We start from the raw sequence: 21,694 nt of genomic DNA on the forward strand, positions 1-21,694 counted from the left end.
TACCATAGATTCCCATTATCGTAATCCAATTTTTGACAACATAAATTCACCAAATAAATGAAACTAGTGAAGAAAAATTGAGATTTGGGTTAAGACAACATAAATTGGAAGTCTTAAGGATTTAATCCGGGTGAAATTATAAGTTTGGGAGCCAATTTTGGTAGAAAAGGAAAGATTTGATAAGATTGGGGACTTAATTAAACCTCGAATTAGTTTAATTAATGCAATCATAAGCTTAATTAAAGATTTGAGAAGAATTAGTTTGAGAACTTAGTTTAATTCAAACCTCAAACTTTAAATTAGTTTAATTAATGAAATTATGAGCTTAATTGAAAGAATTGACAAGTCTGAAGTTTCAATTAAACTTTAAATTGGTTTAATTAATGATATCGAGAGTTTAATTAAAAAATTAATAAGTTTGAGGACTTAATTGAGCTTAGAAATAGTTTAATTAATGAAATCAGGGGTACAATTAAAGAAATATTAAATTTATCAACTAATTTAGCTCTAATTTACAAGAGATTAAAGTCCAAGGACCGTTTTGTAAACGGCGCCGCAATACAGGGGTTAAAATACAATTTTGCCCAGGGGCACAATTAAAAAAATGTCAAAACTTGAAGGACCAGAAACGACGTCGTTTTTCATTTATGTTCATCGTCTTCTCCCTCTGAAAACAGAGGAAACTCCCTGTAAAAAAAGGAAAAAACGTCGATCAGACCACCCACACGTGCAATACGATCTCCACGACTACCATCACCACCTTCCCAGACCGTTCCCACCATTGGCAGGTCATGAGGAGAGGAAGAAACCACCATCAAGACCCCTGCAATGGCAGGACTCCAGGGATTCGAGTCCTTGTCAAATACCTACGCCCAACAAAGCCTTATCCTCGTCCTAGGAAAGAAGAGGCGGGCTAAAATACTACCACACAGAGTCCCGCATAAAAAGCCACGAAGCAACCATCAGGGGGGAGGAGAAAAAAGAGAGTGGAATATCATAGACAGAACAAGGGAATAAAAGAACACAGACAGGAGGAAAAGAAAAAAAAACAGAGGACACAATAGAGGAGAGACAAGAAAAATGAACTGCCAAAAGAAAAACATAGAGAACATTGAGGAAGAAAAACTGGAAAAAAAAAAGAACCTAGAAGAGAGGTGCAGAAAAAGAAAGAGAAAAAAAACAGGGAAAAAGTCCAGAGGAGGAGAGAGAGATAGAGAGATAAGGAAACACAGAAAGCCAAACGAACAAGAAAAGGAAAGACAGAGAGCAGAAAAGGGGAACCCAGAACAGAAACTTCATCCAGGTCACGGCTAAACGAAAATCGTCGTCCCAAAGCACTTGTAAACCAAAGTAAGTTTCCTATTTCCCTCCTATAATTCAATTCAACCTTTACTGTAACAGGCGTGTGTGAACAGTTCACGCACGCTTGCAGAGAAAAGTATTCGGCCGTGTTACTAGTCTGACAACTCTTTGACCTAGTGACCGGGCCAGGTTGGCTGGATCTACGCCAAACTGTACGATTGGGCAAGATCCAACCAAGTGTTTAAAAAAAAAGAGTGGGTCGGGTCTGGGCCTCGGGTCCAGCCAGCCCAAATTGTGTTGGCTAAGGGTGTGTTTGGCAAAACACATATTTATGCCTTGTCCATGTGCTTAACTCCCTTTCTATTTTAATATCTAGCCAAACAAGCTCTTTTTTATATCATAAAATTCCCTAAATATTTAGAAATCTTCGCAGATTTATTTGTGGGTCATTCGCGCTTTGTTTTACTTTTTTCTTTTCATTTTGTTTTTTTTCTGATAGATGCTCAATCCATAGACCATTATTGTTAAATGCAAATATCTTACGCAATGTTTTCTTTTATTCTCGTCTAAAATGAGAGAATAAAAAAAAGGTAAACAAAAAAAAAAAGTATAGAAAAATTATTTCCTTTCTATTAAAAATTCAAAATTTTGCGAACTTATTCATTGACGCCAGAGTTAGGAATATCTTTTTTTTTTGTTATATTTACCAACACTAGGGTTCAAAATATTTTTAGGTATTGTTCACTGATGCCAGAGTCAGGAACATGATAGGAAGAACAAAAAAAAAAGAGGGAGAACAAGTTCTTAGCAATTTTAGACAAAACTAGCAATGCAGTCTGCCTCAGGTAGGACGCTTAAGGGGTTATAAATCTTCCATTTCGCGTAACCAGTCTTGTACCATAAAATCTCTGTTGACCAGTTAGGGGTTCTGGTGACCATAATACTAGGTGGCGACTACTTAAACTAGACATTTTCCCCAAAGAACAAGATGTCAGATATCTTTTTTTTCTCCAAGCAAATTTTTACTCGGTTGTCGCGATATCCAGGTGTGACAACCACTGTCCACACTATGTCATTCCAACAATATTTTTTGTTAGCATATTCATGCTGGATTTTGATTTTGTTACAAACCTCCCCCACTAAAAGAAACTAACACCCTTATTAGACATACTTATTATACCCCTACATCATATTTGCCTACTGTCATGAATCTTTGTTCGACACATAAAGCCTCTAGTTTCTTCCCACATTCTATTAGAATTCTGTATATCCAATCTGCGATGCCTAAGAAAACATAACAATCTCATCGTCAACTAGTTTCCAAACCAAGTTGTGACTAAAGTCTTCTCTAGAGTCTTGTTTATTTCCCATAAAGTCAAAAACACACTTTGAGTCCCAACCCAAAGCATTGAGACTAAACCGAAAGGCATTGTGTATGGGAAAGAGATTTGTGATAATGGATAAATATGATGCACGGTTATCATAAGTATAACCTAAGCAGTTATTTCAGAGATTTAAAGAAGAAGATAAACAGTACCAAAGTTCTGATTTTGGCCAAAGTTCATTTCAGTCCTTCCTCTTTCAATTGCTTTCAATTGAACCTTTAATTGACCCTAAACTTTTGCAATTAAGCCCCTGATGAACTTCAATTAGAGCCTCAAAGTTACGCGCCTATTGCGATATGGTCCTTGGTCTCGGATTTCTTCAATTTAGCCCCTAATTGACCCCAAAACTTTAATTTTCTTGTAATGTTGCCCCTAATTTCAATATATTAACATGGTAAAAATTAAATTTAGTCTTTTAAAATTCCAATCTTCTCAATTAAGCCCAAATTAAGATCTCAAACTTAATATTTCACCAATTAAGCCCTAAATAAAATTAATTTGACCCATTTAAAGTATAATTAAGTCCTTGCACTTAATTAAATCCTTCAATTGGACCCAAATTAATTCTTAAACATAATTAAAATTTAATTTGGCCCACGATTAAATCAAATTGGCCTATTAAAAATTTAATTATGTCATTGGACTTAATTTTTATGCAAATTCGTCCAATAATCATTTAATTTGACCTTGAATTTGCATTTTTTTCTCCATTCTTGGGCATAATGGGGTCCAATTAGGCCTTGAATTTCCTTTAAAAATTGCAACTTGATTTCCAGGCTTGCTTTCTCCACGTTGCTAGCCTTTATTTTATTTTTTTGATTTTAAATTTGAAAAAAAAATGAATTTTTTGGGAATAACCCATAATTGGGTTATGACAAGCATATTCATGCTGGATTTTGATTTTGTTACAAACCTCCCCCACTAAAAGAAACTAACACCCTTATTAGACATACTTATTATACCCCTACATCATATTTGCCTACTGTCATGAATCTTTGTTCGACACATAAAGCCTCTAGGTTCTTCCCACATTCTATTAGAATTCTGTACATCCAATCTGCGATGCCTAAGAAAACTTAACAATCTCATCGTTAACTAGTTTACAAACCAAGTTGTGACTAAAGTCTTCTCTAGAGTCTTGTTTATTTCCCATAAAGTCAAAAACACACTTTGAGTCCCAACCCAAAGCATTGAGACTAAACCGAAAGGCATTGTGTATGGGAAAGAGATTCGTGATAATGGATAAATATGATGCACGGTTATCATAAGTATGTCCGACAAGGGCATCAATTTATTTTAATGAGAGAGGTTTATAATGGAATCAAAATTCAACATGAATATGCTGACAAAAACATAACTGGAACGACACAATAGTTAGTGGCACTCTGTGGGATAGTGTTAAATCTTACAATAGTGGTGAAATCAGCATCATTAGCCTATATGAGTAGTGGGATGATGCGAATTTAGACTTAGATGATGGAAAGTTCAAGGCAGGCAACAAACACAGCAGATTCAGCTGTATAGATTGACAATTACACAACAGTGTATTGGGTTGTTCCGAACAGTGTCTAGATCATGGGGGCATGACTGTTGAACATGAGAGCATGATTGAGATTGCTCCTCAAGATACTAAGATCATGAGATCATGGGTTAAAATCGCACACTAAGTTCATGAGAACATGGAGGAGAAAGTGGTGAACAGTGCCTACTACAGTTAAAAACCAACGTGTTTTAGTTTCTTACTTAACTAGATAAATGGCTCATGTTACGTCGCAAGCCAGGTCATTTTTTTCTAATGTAAAAAAAGGATGTTTTGGCAATGCCATTGTTTTTAAATAAACAAGAAAAATATGAGACTTGGGTCATTGACTTGACCGGGATCAATAAGCTCGGTTAAATTAATAATATGATTAAAAAAAAGAATCAAAACTAAATAAAGCGAACAAAAAACAATTAGCAATAATAATAATAATAAATGAGTTGTCAATATCATACTCGAAAAGAGAGAAAAGAATAGCTAGCTGGAGACTCATTATTGCTCCTCCATAGACACCACCCCACCACCTAAAAGAGCTTTGAGATTATTATAAAGTCACTATGAAAAGCTACACGATGACACTGACAAAGGTCGTTTACGCCATCAGAGAACAAACCAGAAAACAAACTAAAAAAATATCATTAAGTGAGCATTTCATAATTATATTTAATCAATTAATTTAATTTAACAAAAAAAATATTTCTTTAAAAAAACGCTAAATTTAACAAAGAACGACAAATAAAAAAACCCGATATAACTTAGGTAATTTTAAAACTAGTAAAAAATCCTTTAGAAAACAAATAAAAAATAATAGAGCCCGATATCGAATTATATAAATGCTAAAAAATAAAACTGAAAAATCAAGAGCTTAAAAAAAGAGCAGAAAAAAAAAACCAAGCAAATCCGACGCGAATATCCTAAACCTGGGTTAATCTCCCTCAAATTCACAACTTGTGTAATCTTAGAACCAGGCTCAATCAAAAAGTTCAATTCCCAACAAATTTAATATTGAAGGAAAAAATTAAAAAAAAATCAAATTAAAAGGATTGCCAAAGTAGTTTTGAAGAATTGATGGTAAATACACTTTTATGATTTGATAAAACAATCAAAGATTAAAGAACGAGACATCCTAAGACATTTTCTTGAAATCCTCAGGAATATAATTTGACTTAGAAATTAATTCAAACACTAACAAGATGATACTAAGTGTTTATTCATTTTTTTATGAATTATTATAACTAAAACTTATCAGTGTTTCACTGTAGCACGTAATACTCTTCATTGTGAGTGAATTCACTGTGGATTGCATTGTTCTGCACTGTAGCGAGCATACTGTAGACTGTGAGTGCTTTCAATGTGGACTGTACTGTTGGTGGGGGCATGATGGGAGGCTGCAGCCTATAGGACCCAAGTGTTAGGCTGGAGGCGCGCCCAGGAGGGCTGCGGACACCTGACGCTTGGCTGTCAGGCCTGGGCGCTGAACAGGCCTCGCCCACTAGCCGCACCCCGGGCTGTAGCCACATAATGCTCGGTCTCCCAGCCTTCGGCGCTTAGGCTGCCGGCCTGTGTGTTGGGCAGACACAGCGTTCATGTGGTGCTTCGGCTCCTGACTCAGTATTGGGCACACCCCTACGCACATGTGGCGCTTGGGCTGCGCTAGGCATGACCCATGCCCGCTCCCCACTCGGAGACACCTGGCACTTGGGTCATGCCGCTGGACCCAAAGGGGATGGGTTCGGCATCAGGACCCACAATGAATGGGTCTAGCATCAGGACCTAATTATTATCGGGTCCTTCTTCAAGACCCAAGGTTCCTGGGTCCTTGGATTCTAAATATTATTATTTGTTTTAAAAATATTATTATTTTTATTATAATTAATATTATTAATAAAATAATTAATAAATTTCAAAGAAAATATTAGTATTAATATAGAAAACATATTATTATTTATATTATAAAATGTTATGGTATTTTTTTATTAAAAAAAACTGAGCCCACGGCGTAGTATTATTTAAAATATCTAACAATTCGAGCTATTAATATAAAAAAATATAATAATTTGCGTTGTAAATATTATTACTTTTCTTATAATACAAAGTATTCATATAAAACATATTATTATTTTTCTTATTATTCAAAGTATTCATATCAAAATATTATTATTTTTATAAGAATTCAAATTTTTAATATAAAAAAATATTATTATTTGCATTCTAAATATTCTTGGAATTAAAAATAGTATTATTTGAGTTATGAATATTATTATTTTTACTATAATCAAAAGTATTAATATTAAAAACATTATCTTTTGTGCTATAAATTTATTATTTTTATAATAATTAATATTGTTAATAAAATTAGTACTAAATTAGAAAAACATTATTCTTAATATTGAAAAATAACATAGATTTGATTTGAAAGTTAAAACTAAAAATTATTATTATTATTATTATTATTATTATTATTAATAAATTTTAAAAAACTGTTATTACTAAAAAAAAACTACGTGGAGATGTGTGGCGCTTGGGCTACTGCCTGGGGGCTAGGCACACCCATTGCGCCCTTGTGGCGCTTCGGTCCTGCCTCAATGTTGACCACACCCCTATGCACGCGTGGTGCTTGGGTCCTGTCTCTGTGCTGAGCACACCCCTGCACACATGTGGCGCTTGGGCACGCCAATACTAAATTATCCTTGGGCTCCGCATGCTGCAGATCTATATATATATATTTGGGAACAAGAAATGAAGATTAAAAAATCATCTCAGTTTGGTTATCTTAAGATTTTTGTGGCGATTAACCTTGATTTCTTGAGATAAATTATTGAATAGCCATAGTAAGAGAGTTTTTGAGAGTATTATAATAATTGTTTTTTAAAGTGTTTTTTGTTTGGAAATATATCAAAATAATATATATTTTTTTATTTTATAAAAATTATTTTTGACATCAACATATCAAAATGATTTAAAAATAAAAATAAAAATTTAAAGAATAGAAAAAAATATTTAAAAAAAAAACAATTTTAAAACATAAAAGAGCCTTAAAAAAATCAACAATAGATTGACAACTCCTGAGAAAATCTTAATTTAAAGAAATTAATTGGCCTATGTTTAATGAGTTTACCAACTTCTTGGGCACCTATTAATTAGCTATCATTCAATGTGGGTACGAACGAACACGGGAAATACACAGCCCACCAAGCCCTTTACATGCTGGTCATGACTCGCATGGCTTCATGATCTCCATCCTTTCATCTGTCCAAGTATAAATACTCAACTATTATGGTGTGATTATAATTATTTTTTATGTTGAAATATATTAAAATAATTTTTTTATTTTTTAAAATTTATTTTTAAAATCAGCGTATCAAAATGATTAAAAGCATATAAAAAAATTAATTTTTAATTAAAAATAATTAAAAATTTTAAAAATACAGGTTAGCAATGCACAGCACAACCAGAGTATCAGCAGAGATGGGGCTTCTCTTTTCCAGGCTGTTCTTTTTCATATTTAATAACTAGTTTGTGGAGGTCTGTTCATATATATAATTAGGCATGTGCTGCTTCTCGAAAAAAGAAAAAAAAAAGGAGATCTTTTATATCATTAATTTTATATTTATTATTATCCATCCAGATAAGATTTGCTTTATGCAAATAGAAGTAAAGTATATATGCTTACTATGGTAGTTTCACGTATAATTTTAAAATCAAAATAATGTTATTTTAATAAAAATAAAAATAAAAATCAATGAATTATAACTGAGTTTTTGACCGGATTTTACTGGGTCAACCCGCCAGGTCAACCCGCCAGGTCAACCGGGTCACACCAGGTTTTTCCTTCTTCTATTTTTTTTTCAACTCAACCTTATTCCAGCTCCAGGTCGACCGGATTCAAGATCAACCCGTCAGACCAGGCCGGGTTTTAAAATTATGGAACATCGGGATGGATATGTTTAAAACGTTGTTAATAGAGAGAGAACAACTCAAAGATGTTGAAATAGTACATTTTGTTGAAATTATTGCTAATAGAAACATTAATCTTCGTACTAAGCAAAGCTTCGTGACACAAACCCAATTATCTAATATATATATATATATAAGTTTCACTCATAGTTTTAAAATTAAATTCATGTTGTTTTATTAAAAAAATAAAAATTAACAACTTGCAATCAGGTTTTTGACCGGATCTTACCGGATCAACTCATCAAGTCAACCAGATTACATCAGGTTTTTTCTTCTTTTATTTTTTCTTAAACTCGATCTGGTTTCAACCCCGAATCGACCGGATTCCAGGTCAACCCGCCAGACCAAACCGTGTTTTAAAATTATAGTTTCACTTCTCTCAAAATTAATTTGATGGGGATGGATATGTTTAAAACGTTGTTCCTAGAGAGAGAACAACTCAAAGATGTTGAAATAGTACATTTTGTTGAAATTATTGCTAATAGAAACATTAATCTTCGTATTAAGCAAAGCTTCGTGACACAAAACCCAATTATCTAATTCATATTTACTCTTGTGTGTGTGTGTGTTCATGGATAGCTAGCTAGTCTCCAAGTCTCCAGCAAGCAATAAGTAGGTTTTGACTCAGAAATCTCAAAATTGTTATAAAGAGAATAGTTGCAACAAAGGAAATAGAAATAATAAATATAATGTTTATTATTTCAAGAACTCTCAATCTTAAGTGAACACAATCCTCCAACCCCTTAGTGGATGGATGTTCTTTGTGTTATAAAAACAAAATACATTAAATAAATTTAATGCATATTAGGTTGAATAACCACAAAATTAAAGCATTTAAATTATTAGGAAAAAAAAAAAAAACCATGCCCGTCTTAGAGGCATAGCTTTGGAATAGGATATATTTTCATATATTATCGAGCAATGTTGAAATCTTAGGAGAGAGCATAATAAAATAGTTATTTCTTTGTGCACCTTATATATGATATAGGTGTAAGCTGGATATCAATAATATAGAAAATACCAAAAATTTAATGAGTAAAAAGAGTTTTAGAACTTTATATTTATAATTTATTTCTCTAAAAATAAGTTAATAAAGTCCGTCTTATTAGCGGTTTACTAGATTGTAAACAAGTTAGAAAACCCTACATCAACTAGAAATTCAAAATCATCAAGAAAATTAAAACAATATCTGAATTAAAATAATAAAATCAGAAAACCTAAGAACAACAACTTATAGGCCCAATTCGGGTGATCCAATGCTATGATAAAATAAGAAAACTAACTGTAGAATTACCTAGACAAATTTAAGCCCAATATAATGGTTGAATTTCCTGTTATAATCATTTTAAGCTGGTATGCTAGTTTTGACGCAATCAGACCTCCTCTTAGACCTAGACATGTCCGGTTCAAAAAAGTATATGTTAGGTCATTCACATAGTTTGTTTGGGATAGATCACTATTTAGTTTTGACTAACATTTTTTTTTTTAAGTTATTATTTTTGTAATTAGCTTATTGTTTTTTAGGAAACATATATCACTTGATTGCAGGAGAGATATAAAGATGATCTTTCAACCCATCCAAAAGTTAATCTGAATTTATGGTTGGAGACTCGATCGTCCGGTAGACTCGATAAAAATTAGGTTTACGGTATCTCAAACACAACAATCGAGGATTTGTTGACGGCCCATGGTTTCTTGACTATTGGATGCTCGCAATCGGTTTTGAGCACTCAATCTCTAGAGTTCTAGGTGATTGTTCACCAACAAGTTGACTCTTGGACGACCCAACATATTAATGCTGAGACATGACGACTTAGTACATAAAGCTGAAATAAAACATCGATGGTACATGTGGTCCACCTCATCACCCCTAGTCTCGACGAATACCTGCCTCCTCCTCCTCCTGCAGCCCCTCTTCTATAGATGAATTCTATTCAAACTGATAAATTTTTAAATCTATAATAATTATTTTTTTTTAATTACATTTATTTTAATTTATTTTCTACTCTATTTATTAGATTTAAAAAAAGATTAAACAAATTACTGATGAAATACCGATGGACTAACTCTGTCGAAAAGTCCTAGAGAGTTGAAAAAACATTACATGAAATGTCACTCATTATTTCAGACAAAATCACCAACATACTGAATCTCTCGGAGAGTTTTAGATAGCTGAAAAAAATTACAGAAAATTCCACTTACAATATATCCTCATCGACGGGTTAATTTTGTCGGTAATATAAAAATAAATCATCTAAGAAATTACAAACGGTATTTTTGTTGGTGATATGCCATACATATCGATGGAAATACTAACGGAGTGATGCTTGTAGTTTTTTTTTGTTTGGCATGTTTTTTGTCTATAAATCCATGCATCAATGATTATATTATCAGTAGAATTACCAACAAAATAGAAATTACTAACGATATATTTTCTCACAAATAATAATCATTCGTGATTCTGTCAGTGAAAGTATTTTCAATAGAATCAATATCTAAATACTAACAAAAGAATCCGTCTATAACATGCAAACTTTAGTAGTGTTTGTTATTGGAATATGATCAACCAAGAACTTTCACTTTCATTAACTGTTTTTAATAATTTTCTTTTTTTTTCTCTCAAATCCAAACACTAAAAAATTAACAAAACAAACTTTTGAACTAAAATAAAAACCCTTAAAGCTTTGAGATTAATTATGCACTTTTTCTGTGTTTTATATCAGAGACATATCACTTAAAATTATATCTTTCTATCACAATTTAAAATCTTATCTAATGGAAATAGGTTAGAAAAGGATGAAATTAAATAAATAAAAAAGTATATTGGACGGAATTGTTTAAAAAAAATCGAAAGTAAATAAGAAAGGAAGAGCTGCTTCAAATACGAATAGTGAAGCGGGTGAAAACCCAGGAATATTTGATAATTAATTTTACAGGTTAAAATTTATTCCTGGCATTTTGTCTAGATCCCAAGACAAACTAGTCGGAAGAAGCCTCCACCATTGAGCCGCGTACCTCCCTATTTAGAAATTCTTACCATATACGTATACATATTCCTCTTTTTTTCTGTTCATGTTGCTGCACATGCCACCGACCGACTACTAGCCAGGGTGGTTCTAACAACGACTGTGGCAGATGATGCACGGCATTCATCATGCTTAGAGGTTTTTTTTTTTTATTTTTTTATGGGGCCTTTCCATTTTAATTAACTCCGGTGGGACAGTGTCGGAGAGTAGGTAAGAGTGATCATCCCCACCTTATTAATGTCTGTCACATGGCTCCTCCAGCTCTGGCTAGCTATCCCTAGTTATTAGTCTCACATGACACTAACATATTGAAACAAAAAATGATGATGGTGGTGATGTTATTTTACAATCATACCTCTTGGAAAAATCTGTTTATGAGGTTTTCTCGATGCTAGAAATTAGTCAATGATTTTGATGTATTTCTACCTACAACCTCTAACCAATACTTCAATTTCCTCGTACGAGAAAGTGATATTTTTTATTTTTAATTGATGTATTTTTTATATTTTTTAATAATTTTAATGTTCAAAATAAATAGAATTTTAAAAAATATCTTAAAATATTTTTTTTATAAAGCATTCCACACCGAAATTTTTTTATTTTTTTCTTTACTTCAAATTAATTAATATTTTTTGGTGTTTTTAGATCATTTTGATGCGCTGATGTCAAAAATAATTTTTTAAAAATAAAAAAAATATTATTTTGATACATTTCCAAGTAAAAAATACTTTAAAAAACAACCGCAATCACACTCACACAGACTGCCCTTATCCCAAAATAAAAATGAAAGAGCTGCATATGGATGGTTTATAGATCAAAATTAGATATTTACTACATCACCATCTGTTTTTTTTTTAAAAAAAAAATAAAATTCCAACACCATCAAATTGCCTTATATTTAAGCTTGTAATTAACACAAAGAGCATACAATCCTGACCGAAAAAGAAAAGAAAAGAAAAAAACTTTCAGAAATAATTAGAAAGGTCACAAATTAAATAAGCTGGGATACCATGAAGTTAATTAATGTCGACGATCCACTTTCTTTTTGTTTTTTTTTTTGCTAGATTTCCTTTGGTTTAATGGTTTTCTAGCTTTATTTATATATCCACTCGATTATCATAAAAGAAATCTCTATCTAGTTACTCCTAGCTAGCTCAACGTACCTCTGTTCATATATATATAGATGTTTTTGGGATTTATTTCTTGTTATTTGATTTTTTATTAGTTTCCAATAATTTTAAGTGATTGATCAAAAAGCATTCATATTTTTTTTTGGGTGTGCATGGAAAAGTATTCTTACTGCTGTACATATTGGAGCATCCATGTCAAAGAACAATCTCAACCCAATAACTTAAGCTGTTAGATGAGGTCTTAGGATATGATTTATATTATTCTCTAACACATCCCCTCAAGTGAAAGTCTTTTAGGCTTGAAACTTGCACAGGTCCACATTACCTTGTGTTTGATTTTTATCAAATAAATGGGGACGGTGAGATTCGAACTCGTGACCGCTTGGTCATCAAGGCTCTAATAACATGTCAAAGAACCATCTCAACTCAATAGCTTAAGCTGTTAGGTGAGATCCTAAAATATGATTTATATTATTCTTTAACAATCCAAACCCTAATTATTACTGCCAGCTCAACTATTACATGAAAATGGACTGTTCATTAATGGCAAGCTGTCAAGCTCAGGAGCAAGGCATGCATGGTGGATGATTTTATATCTCTGCTGCATAACGTCTGTACGTTAAGATATTTTTTGTTTTTGTATTTTAAAAATATTTTTTTAAAAAATTAATTTTATTTTTTATTTTAAATTAATATTTTTTAGTGTTTTTATATCATTTTAATGTGCTGATATCAAAAATAATTTTTAAAAAATAAAAAAATATTATTTTAATACATTTTTAAATAAAAAAATCTTTAAAAAACAACCACAACCATAATTTAAACGCACCATTACCTTCTGTTGTGACAGTAACCCTTATGGCCTTATCTATCAACCCTCTGGTGGTTGAACAAGTCATTAATGTCGCATCGATCGAGGGCTCGTAACAGGAAGTGATGATGAACATTATTTATACCCAGCTTTGTTCACTCATTTACTTGGACATCACAATTGTGTTAGGGCACCCATTGAAGTTGTGCTAGGGTTGCTTGGAAACATGTGTAAGGATAGCTCATCATGTTTCATTTCTTTAATTTTAGGGCTTGTAATAACACTAGCAAGTGTTATTCCGGAAGTTGAGGCTAGGGCTTTCTTTGTTTTTGGTGATTCGTTAGTAGATAATGGCAACAATAATTATCTTGCAACCACTGCCCGAGCTGATGCACCGCCGTATGGGGTCGATTATCCAACTCATCGGGCTACTGGACGTTTCTCTAATGGCTTTAACATCCCTGATCTCATCAGTACGGTTATGTTTTTTTTCAAAAAAAAAAAATCAATATGATTTTTTTTTATTAGATTGCAAATATATCTTTTTTTTTCTTGCACTCTAGATTGATTAATGTCGATCGTGTATATTACTAGGTGAGGCAATTGGCTCGGAACCCACATTGCCATACTTGAGTCCTGAGCTCAGGGGAGAAAATCTACTTGTCGGAGCCAACTTTGCCTCTGCTGGAATCGGAATTCTCAATGATACTGGAATTCAGTTTGTAAGTTCATTTTCAATTCAATTTCTTGACGTGCAATGTAATTTCCAAGCCTTTTCTTCTCATCAAGACTGGGAAGGAAGACCTTGACTAGCTAGTAAACTTAAGTACACTTGAGATTTTACTTTATATTGTACGTAAAAGCAAAAGAACACCATGTTCATCATATATCAATTTTAACTTAATTATATATATACATTGCAGCTCAACATCATCCGAATGGGTCGACAATTGCAATACTTCCAACAATATCAGCAAAGGGTTAGTGCACTTATTGGACCCGAGCAAGCTCAACGATTGGTCAATCAAGCTCTAGTCCTGATGACCCTAGGCGGCAATGACTTTGTTAACAACTACTACTTGGTGCCCTTTTCTGCAAGATCTCGCCAATTCGCCCTCCCTGATTATGTTGTCTATCTCATCTCCGAGTACCGCAAGATTTTAGTGGTAATATACATGTTTTTATATGTTTCTCTGGGCATATTATTCTTCAAGTCTTTCTTTTTATTTCTGTTTTTTTTTTACAAGATTTTGTTGCAAAAAGAGACATTACAAAGGGATTCAGTAGATGATAGCAACATGTTCACATAGAAGTACGTAGGAGCAAAATTAAATTAATTAATGCGATGAAGCTTTCATGCACCATTTAATTTGATAGAAAGTGGTGTCGACTGCAAAGTTACAAGGGTCAAACCAGCCCAACGCTCAGATTGGGTACCGAAATCAATCTAAATTTTGATTTTAAAAAAATAAAATAAAATTGAAACCACATTGTTTTGGTAAAAAGAACCAAGTGAACCGAAGTTGCTCCAGTCAAAATATATTATCAGGTCAACCCACTGACTAGGCAAAATCTTGGAACACAAGTCAAATATACTGAATGAGGCTCAAGAGCTAGCGCTGTAATGAATTAGAGGGTCTCACTTTTGGGTTCTTTGTGTCCTAATTTCACCGATTTTTGCATCACCCTTTTCCTTTAATCAAGCAAGATAAGTTTTCTTTTATAAATGAGAGACTTGAACTCGATTTTTTTTTGAAGAGAAAGAACATTAGCATCAGTTAAGACGTAAGCTCATTGGCAAGCAAGACAAGTTTTTCTTGACTTCGCGAAGCCGACAAAGGAGTTTATTGCTTGGACTGTTCGCTGTTCATGGGGCCAACCAGCATTTGATGTTTTCTGACATGTTATTTAAAACCTTTCAGGTCATTTTCATTGATAGATGATTTTCTCATTAAAACGTTTTGGCCGAATCCATCTACAGAGAATGTATCTCTTCATGCTCTCTCTCCTCTTTGTAAGCCATAGTAAATTATCACTTGCCCTTTTAAAATGACTTGACGTCTTGACCTACTTTCACATTCTTACTGTCCAATTTACTTAGATACACAGAAACTCTGCGCTACGTACGTACTGCATTTAATCTCTCACCAAACGTAGAAAAGTATCGTTGATGCTCTTGTAGCATTACATGAACTCTTTTTCCATATATTTATGTTCAAATAATATTGTCTCGCCGTGTAATCAAACCAGCAATTCATATAATTTAATAAAGTAAATTAATGTTTCACTATGCAGAGTGTATATGAATTGGGTGCACGTAGGGTTTTGGTGACGGGGACCGGACCATTAGGTTGCGTTCCAGCGGAGAGGGCGATGAGGAGCAGAAATGGAGAATGTGCGGCTGAGCTGCAGAGAGCAGCTGCCATGTTCAACCCACAACTTGTGCAAATGTTAATGGAACTCAATAAGGAAATTGGATCGGATGTTTTCATCTCTGCCAATGCTTATGAAGCGAACATGGATTTCGTTACTAATCCTCAGGCATATGGTAAGTCATCGAAGTAAGAATTTATAGGTGCAACAAGCTATTAATTAGTACCTTATTTATTAAAAAAAACCTCACTCACTTAACAGTTTAAGTAATATTTTGGGTCGATTTGGTTTTTTGATATGGTATCAAAGCCTTGATAACCAAGCGGTTACGAATTCAAATCTTATCATCTCTATTTATTTGATAAAAATTAAACACAAGGTAATGCGGGTATGTACAAGTTATAAGTCCAAATGACTTTCACTTAAAGAGTGTGTTAAAAAATAATATAAATTATATTTTGAGATCTCACCTAACCGTTTAAGTTTTTGATTGAATTGATTTTTTAATACAATAGTATGCAAATTATTTAAATAATTCATAGCTAGTTGGATTACTTTCAAAGAATTTTGGATTGCAAGAGTACTATACTAATGAACAATGATCTACTATTCTAATTAAATGGTTTGTATGCAGGATTTGTGACGTCGCAAGTTGCATGCTGTGGACAGGGACGTTTCAATGGGATAGGACTGTGCACTATAGCTTCCAACTTGTGCCCTAACAGAGAAATCTTTGCATTTTGGGATCCATTCCATCCAACTGAGAGAGCTAACAGAATCATTGTTAGCACCATCGTGACTGGCAGCACCAAGTATATGAACCCGATGAATCTCAGCACCATCATCGCCTTGGATTCTATGGTTTAATTATTTAGATAATCACAACTGGTCTAATTCTTATAAATGATCATTATGAGCAATTATATTCTTCTTGATATTGTTTGTATCTTGATTAGGCGAGGTTGGTGAGTTTGTGCACAGTATTAATTAAGGTTTCATATATGTAATTGGCTGATGAGGTCTCTGCATTGGTGCCAGAAACATTTAATGAGACAGTAAAACAAGTATTTATGCGCCTTAATTTCCCTGTGTTCATTGCATTAAAGACAGATAACTACTACCATTGATAACTAGTTTAATTGGCATTAATATCTGCTTCTCTCATAACAGATTTCCTCTTCGGAAAAAAAAAAGTTGGCAAGGATATCCATTAATTTATGTCATTTCCTGCTTTTGGACACTGATATTAAAGGATTTTTCTATAAGAAAAAAAAAACCCAAATGGCTGGAAATTTTCAAGCCAAAATTCCGGTCCAGACCCGGTTTGTTCAATCCTGTCATGACATGTTCTTTTATGTATTTTTTTTGGGTTTATAAGAGTGGTGTACATTAACTTTCATATACACAATTTTATTCTATGTACATATGAGTTTTTTTATACATAGCATGCATTATTTTCTGCGTTAATGACATTACATATCACCAACATCTCCATCAATAACACGTGTGATATAATACATCTGCATCAATGATATTGTCCATCATCAACATCTTCACTAATAATATGAATGGTACGACAATCATAACATAACATATCAATCAACAAGCAATTATGACTAGCAAATAATACTTTTTTTATATACAAAAAGCATGCATAACACTAACAAAGCATCATTTTCTCCTCCTATGAATGACTAGATCTACAACCATGGCTGAGCATCAATTTCTCTACCATTGATATGTCCTCTTTCTCCATTTAGACATGGGTGTATAAATGCATGCAGTCACTGGCAAGCAGCCAAGCCTACAAGCCAAAGTCACTCTAGCCATGCAAGGCATTCACAACCATAAAAGCCAACCAAAGCTACACCATTGAAAGCTAGCTAGGCCAACACGTGTAGATACGCATTTTCTAATTTTTTTTTTCTATATACTCTTTTCATCTTCATATTTCTACTAACTTAAATATCAAAGGATTATTTATTTTTACAAAGAAATGTTTTTTCAAAAACAGCCCAGATCATTACTCCATAAATCCAGAATGTAGCGAGGAAAAATCCATTAATTCTATGGAAAGATTTTTTTAAGATTTCATCAGATAGTTTACATGGATGCTCTCGCACAACTAGCTAGAAGTGTTGTCGATAGGTTTCGTCTTTTTGCAGTCGCTGGAGCACAGCCATGTCATGAATTATTGCCTTGAATTTCTCAATGCAAATTACTACGCATTCAAGTGGAAAATAATTGTATTGACGAGCTTCATTTTTTGACCAAAATCATATATATATTCAGTGTCTGACTTTCTGCTGTGTAGCCTGTAATTAAGGGTTATATATAATATACAAATCTGATCCTAATTATTATGGAGTTACGTAGTTCCAGCCAAGCCCCATTTATTTCGATCACATGGATCAGGAAGTCCCCACATCAATATTTCAGAAAATCGAGAGATACTGCGTTAACTTATTATTTGTTTTGAGGTAGTTTTTGTTATTGTAATTTAAAAAAATAAATTTTTAAAAAATATAGTTATGTGTGGTTAGTTGGATTTAGATATGTATTTGGTAAAAATTGTGGTTGAGATTTATGTGTAATAAAAAACATGTACAAAATGTTCTGTTGTGTTTAGAAGTGTGGTTGTGGTTGCTTTTCAAAGTGTTTTTTACTTGAAAATGCATCAAAATATATTTTTTTATTTTCAAAAAAATTATTTTTAATATCAGTGTATCAAAATAATTGAAAATACAAAAAAATAATATTAATTTGAAGTAAAGAAAAAAATAAAAACAATTTAAATTTTTTCAAAAGCGTTTTTGAAACGCAAAAATAAACAGGATTTTACAAAACTCAGTTAAAAAAATATGTAAAAACTGCTTCATAAAAACTGTGTTTCAAACTCAATTTTTTAGTAGTCTCACAATACAAAACGCAGTTCGATTTGTTACCAAATATTTTGGTGTGTTTGTTGTACTGTAAATACAAAAGCAGTTGCAAAACAAACGTGCGGCTTTGTTTGTTTTTACATTTTAAAAGCGCTTTTGAAAAAATTTGAAATTTTTTTATTTTTTTTTTGTTTCAAATTAATATATATTTTTATATTTTTAGATCATTTGATGCGCTGATTTCAAAAATAATATTTAAAAAATAAAAAAAAATATTATTTTAATATATTTTTAAATAAAAAATATTATATTCTTCCTATCCTTCTTAACTGTGACACGTGGGAGAGTAAAAAAAAACAATAAATGGGATGCTAGTCGCTATCCTTATTGACTATTGACTGTGACATGTGGGAGAGTCAAAAACAATAAATAAACATGTCAAGTGTAATAGAATTATTTGGTTGGCGTCTCTACCTGATAATTTGGAGCCTCTGATTGTTAAGAGGATTGTTTTCCGTGTATTTGCTATTAAGTGTTCTTAACAAAAACAATAAATTAACATGTAAATGTATTTATATTAAAAATATTATAATTTTTATTATAAATATTATTATTTTTATTATAATTCAACATCTTTATATAAAAAATATAATTATTTTTATTATAATTCAAATTATTAATATAAAAAATATTATTATTTGTGCTATAAACATTATTATTTTTATTATAATTCTCTTAGGGGCTCTCATGTAGTATCCATCGGTAGTGGCTCCAGTGTTTAGACCCAATTTCATTGGGTCCGCCGTCAAGATCCAGTGCTCTTGAGTCTTGTATCAAGACTCATTTCGCTTGGATCCTGGATCTGGAGCCAAGTCTCTTGGTCCTGCGTAAAACCCAATCCTCTTGGGCAAGGTTGTCAAAAACGCTTTTTTGACACGACACGGAAAATACACTATAAACTCGAATCGTAAACTCGAATCGTAAAATCGTAAAATCGCAAGTAAAAAATTTTAACTAAAAATCGTAAAATCTCAAGTAAATTTTTTTAACTAAAATCGTAAAATCGCAAGTAAAATATTTTAACTAAATTGCAAGATCAGTCAAGTAGTAAATAATAATATAACACCATTAAAATAAAAATGAAATAAACAATACAAATATCCAAATACCTTAAAATACATAATTCAAATAAAAATTCATACATGTCCATAGACTTTCATTAACTAAAAGTTAACAAACCTAAAACAAATAATCTGTTGATATGTCATGTAAACTAAACACACCCTCGTTGACTTTATCTTCCTCATTATTCCAAAAACCTTCATCAAAATCATTACCATCAATTCTTCACGACTGCACATATAAAGTAAACATAGAAATATGAACTTGCCTAGAGGCAGAGTTTAAGCAAGCAAAACATAAAGGTGCACAATATTTGGACTTACCAGAACAGAAGCAAACCAATTAATAGTAAAAGATAAACACAAAATACCCAGATACTTTACTTAAGATGTAGATTAAGTCAAGAATCAATTCTCTAATCTTAAAATAATTTTTGTCTGTTATCCATTGCTAACAATGTAATTATAATATTGTTTCACAGGCTTATTTAATTTTTTTTTATTCTCAATAGCACAACTAAAAATAAACTGGAAATCAAAATTTATATGTTACTATGTAAGAATATAAACATGCATTTTGATGAAAAAAATATGAAGGGATATATATTTGTGAGTGGAGTACAGTTCGAGCAAACTGCAAAGAACTCATTGAGAAGCTCAGCAAGCAAAAGGAGAGTCGAATCATTATGCGTGTTTTCAGAACAAGGGATGAATAAACACAGAGGATGAAGACATAATTAAAAATAGAGGAACCAACCAAACAAAAACAGAGAGAGCAGAGACAAAAAAAAAAAAAAGACCAAGGAGAACGAAGAAACCTAGAAGAACGAAGGGATGATCGAGACAGTCAAAAATCAAATATGCAGGCTACAGAGAGAGTTATGCAATTTTCCCCCGTTTCATTTTCCATAAATCACAACATCTAGATTCTAGATTATTAACATGCTGCAGGAACCCAACACTAAAACTTTCACCAGAATCACCACCATTATTCACATACCAGACGAGACAGAAAAAACAAAGCTTGGGAATAAATTCTTACCTTCGTCTCGCCAAGAACGCTCCGGATCTCGATAGCAAGCAAAACCAGCTGAGAGAGTGGAGACTGGAGACAGCGCTGCTGGTGAGTGGACTCAGTGGAGAGCGGAACCGAATCAACCGATTTCTTAATCTTAATCTGATGGAGAGTGGAGAGTGGAAAGGGGAAAGGGGAAAGTGAAAGGGGAAGGGATGAAGGGTGGACTGTGGAGTGTCGGGTCACGGGTGGGGAGTGGGGAGTGGGGAGTGGGCACTGGGAATTGGGAGAAGGGAGTGATGAGTCAGCATAGGCACAGCAATCAACAATTCAGCATGACAAGTGACAAACTCTTTTAAATTTCAATTTCACGTGAAATCGTGAAATCGATACGCTTTTAACGTTTTTTACGGGTTGACCCGATTTTATGCGAGTTTGACCGGGTTTGACCGATTTTACTGGTTTTCGAGTTTTAAACCCGATTTTACACGTTTTATGTTTTTTAACTCGTAAAATCGTCGATTTTACGAGTGAAAACTCGTTTTTAACAACCATGCTCTTGGGTCCTATGTCAGGACCCAAGAACCTTGAGTCTTTCTTAATATAATTATTTGTATTATAAATGATATTATTTTTCTTATAATTCAGGATATTCATATAAAAAATATTATAACTTATGTTCTAAATATTATTATTTTTATTATAATTCAAAGTATTCATATAAAAAATATGATAATTTGTGTTCTAAATATTATGATTTTTATTATAATTAATATTACTAATATTAAAAATACCATTATTTTTATTATAAAAATCATTCACCTTGGTTCAGCAGACCCCCTAGGGATTGGAGACCCATGCGGCTGGGTCTGCAGACCCTGCAGAGAAGAAAAATAAAAAAAAATAACAATTGTTATTATTGTTGTTGTTGTTGTCGTCGTCGTCGTTCTTAATAGTTAATAATGTTTTTTTAAAAAATTATTATTATAAAAACTTTGGCCGGACAAGTTTAGTATTATTATTAATATGATAAATATTATTATATATTTGTATTCTAACTATTATTATCTTTATTATAATTAAAAGTATTAATATTAAAAATATTACTATTGTGATATAAATATTAAGATTTTTATTATAATTAATATTATT

The 21,694-nt window shown here is 32.4% G+C and overlaps 1 protein-coding gene and 1 long non-coding RNA gene across 2 annotated transcripts; one reads left to right on the forward strand and one right to left on the reverse strand.

Annotated features, from left to right (window-relative positions):
- Nucleotides 1-13,310: 13,310 nt before the first annotated feature.
- Nucleotides 13,311-16,605, forward strand: LOC7453556 (GDSL esterase/lipase LTL1-like). The gene is made up of 5 exons (XM_052449343.1): nucleotides 13,311-13,624; nucleotides 13,746-13,873; nucleotides 14,075-14,317; nucleotides 15,447-15,699; nucleotides 16,159-16,605. Exons 1-5 carry the CDS (start codon nucleotides 13,378-13,380, stop codon nucleotides 16,389-16,391), a joined length of 1,104 nt encoding a protein of 367 aa, XP_052305303.1. The 5' UTR covers nucleotides 13,311-13,377; the 3' UTR covers nucleotides 16,392-16,605.
- A 2,906-nt stretch (nucleotides 16,606-19,511) lies between these two features.
- LOC112325273 (uncharacterized) lies at nucleotides 19,512-20,925 on the reverse strand. Its single transcript, XR_002979330.2, has 2 exons — nucleotides 20,570-20,925; nucleotides 19,512-19,759 (listed from the first exon to the last, which is right to left on the reverse strand). It is a non-coding gene; the product is annotated as an uncharacterized LOC112325273 (long non-coding RNA).
- Between the last annotated feature and the right edge of the window lie 769 nt (nucleotides 20,926-21,694).

Source organism: Populus trichocarpa, chromosome 19 (genome assembly GCF_000002775.5).
Source record: "Populus trichocarpa isolate Nisqually-1 chromosome 19, P.trichocarpa_v4.1, whole genome shotgun sequence".
Lineage (NCBI taxonomy): Eukaryota > Viridiplantae > Streptophyta > Magnoliopsida > Malpighiales > Salicaceae > Populus > Populus trichocarpa.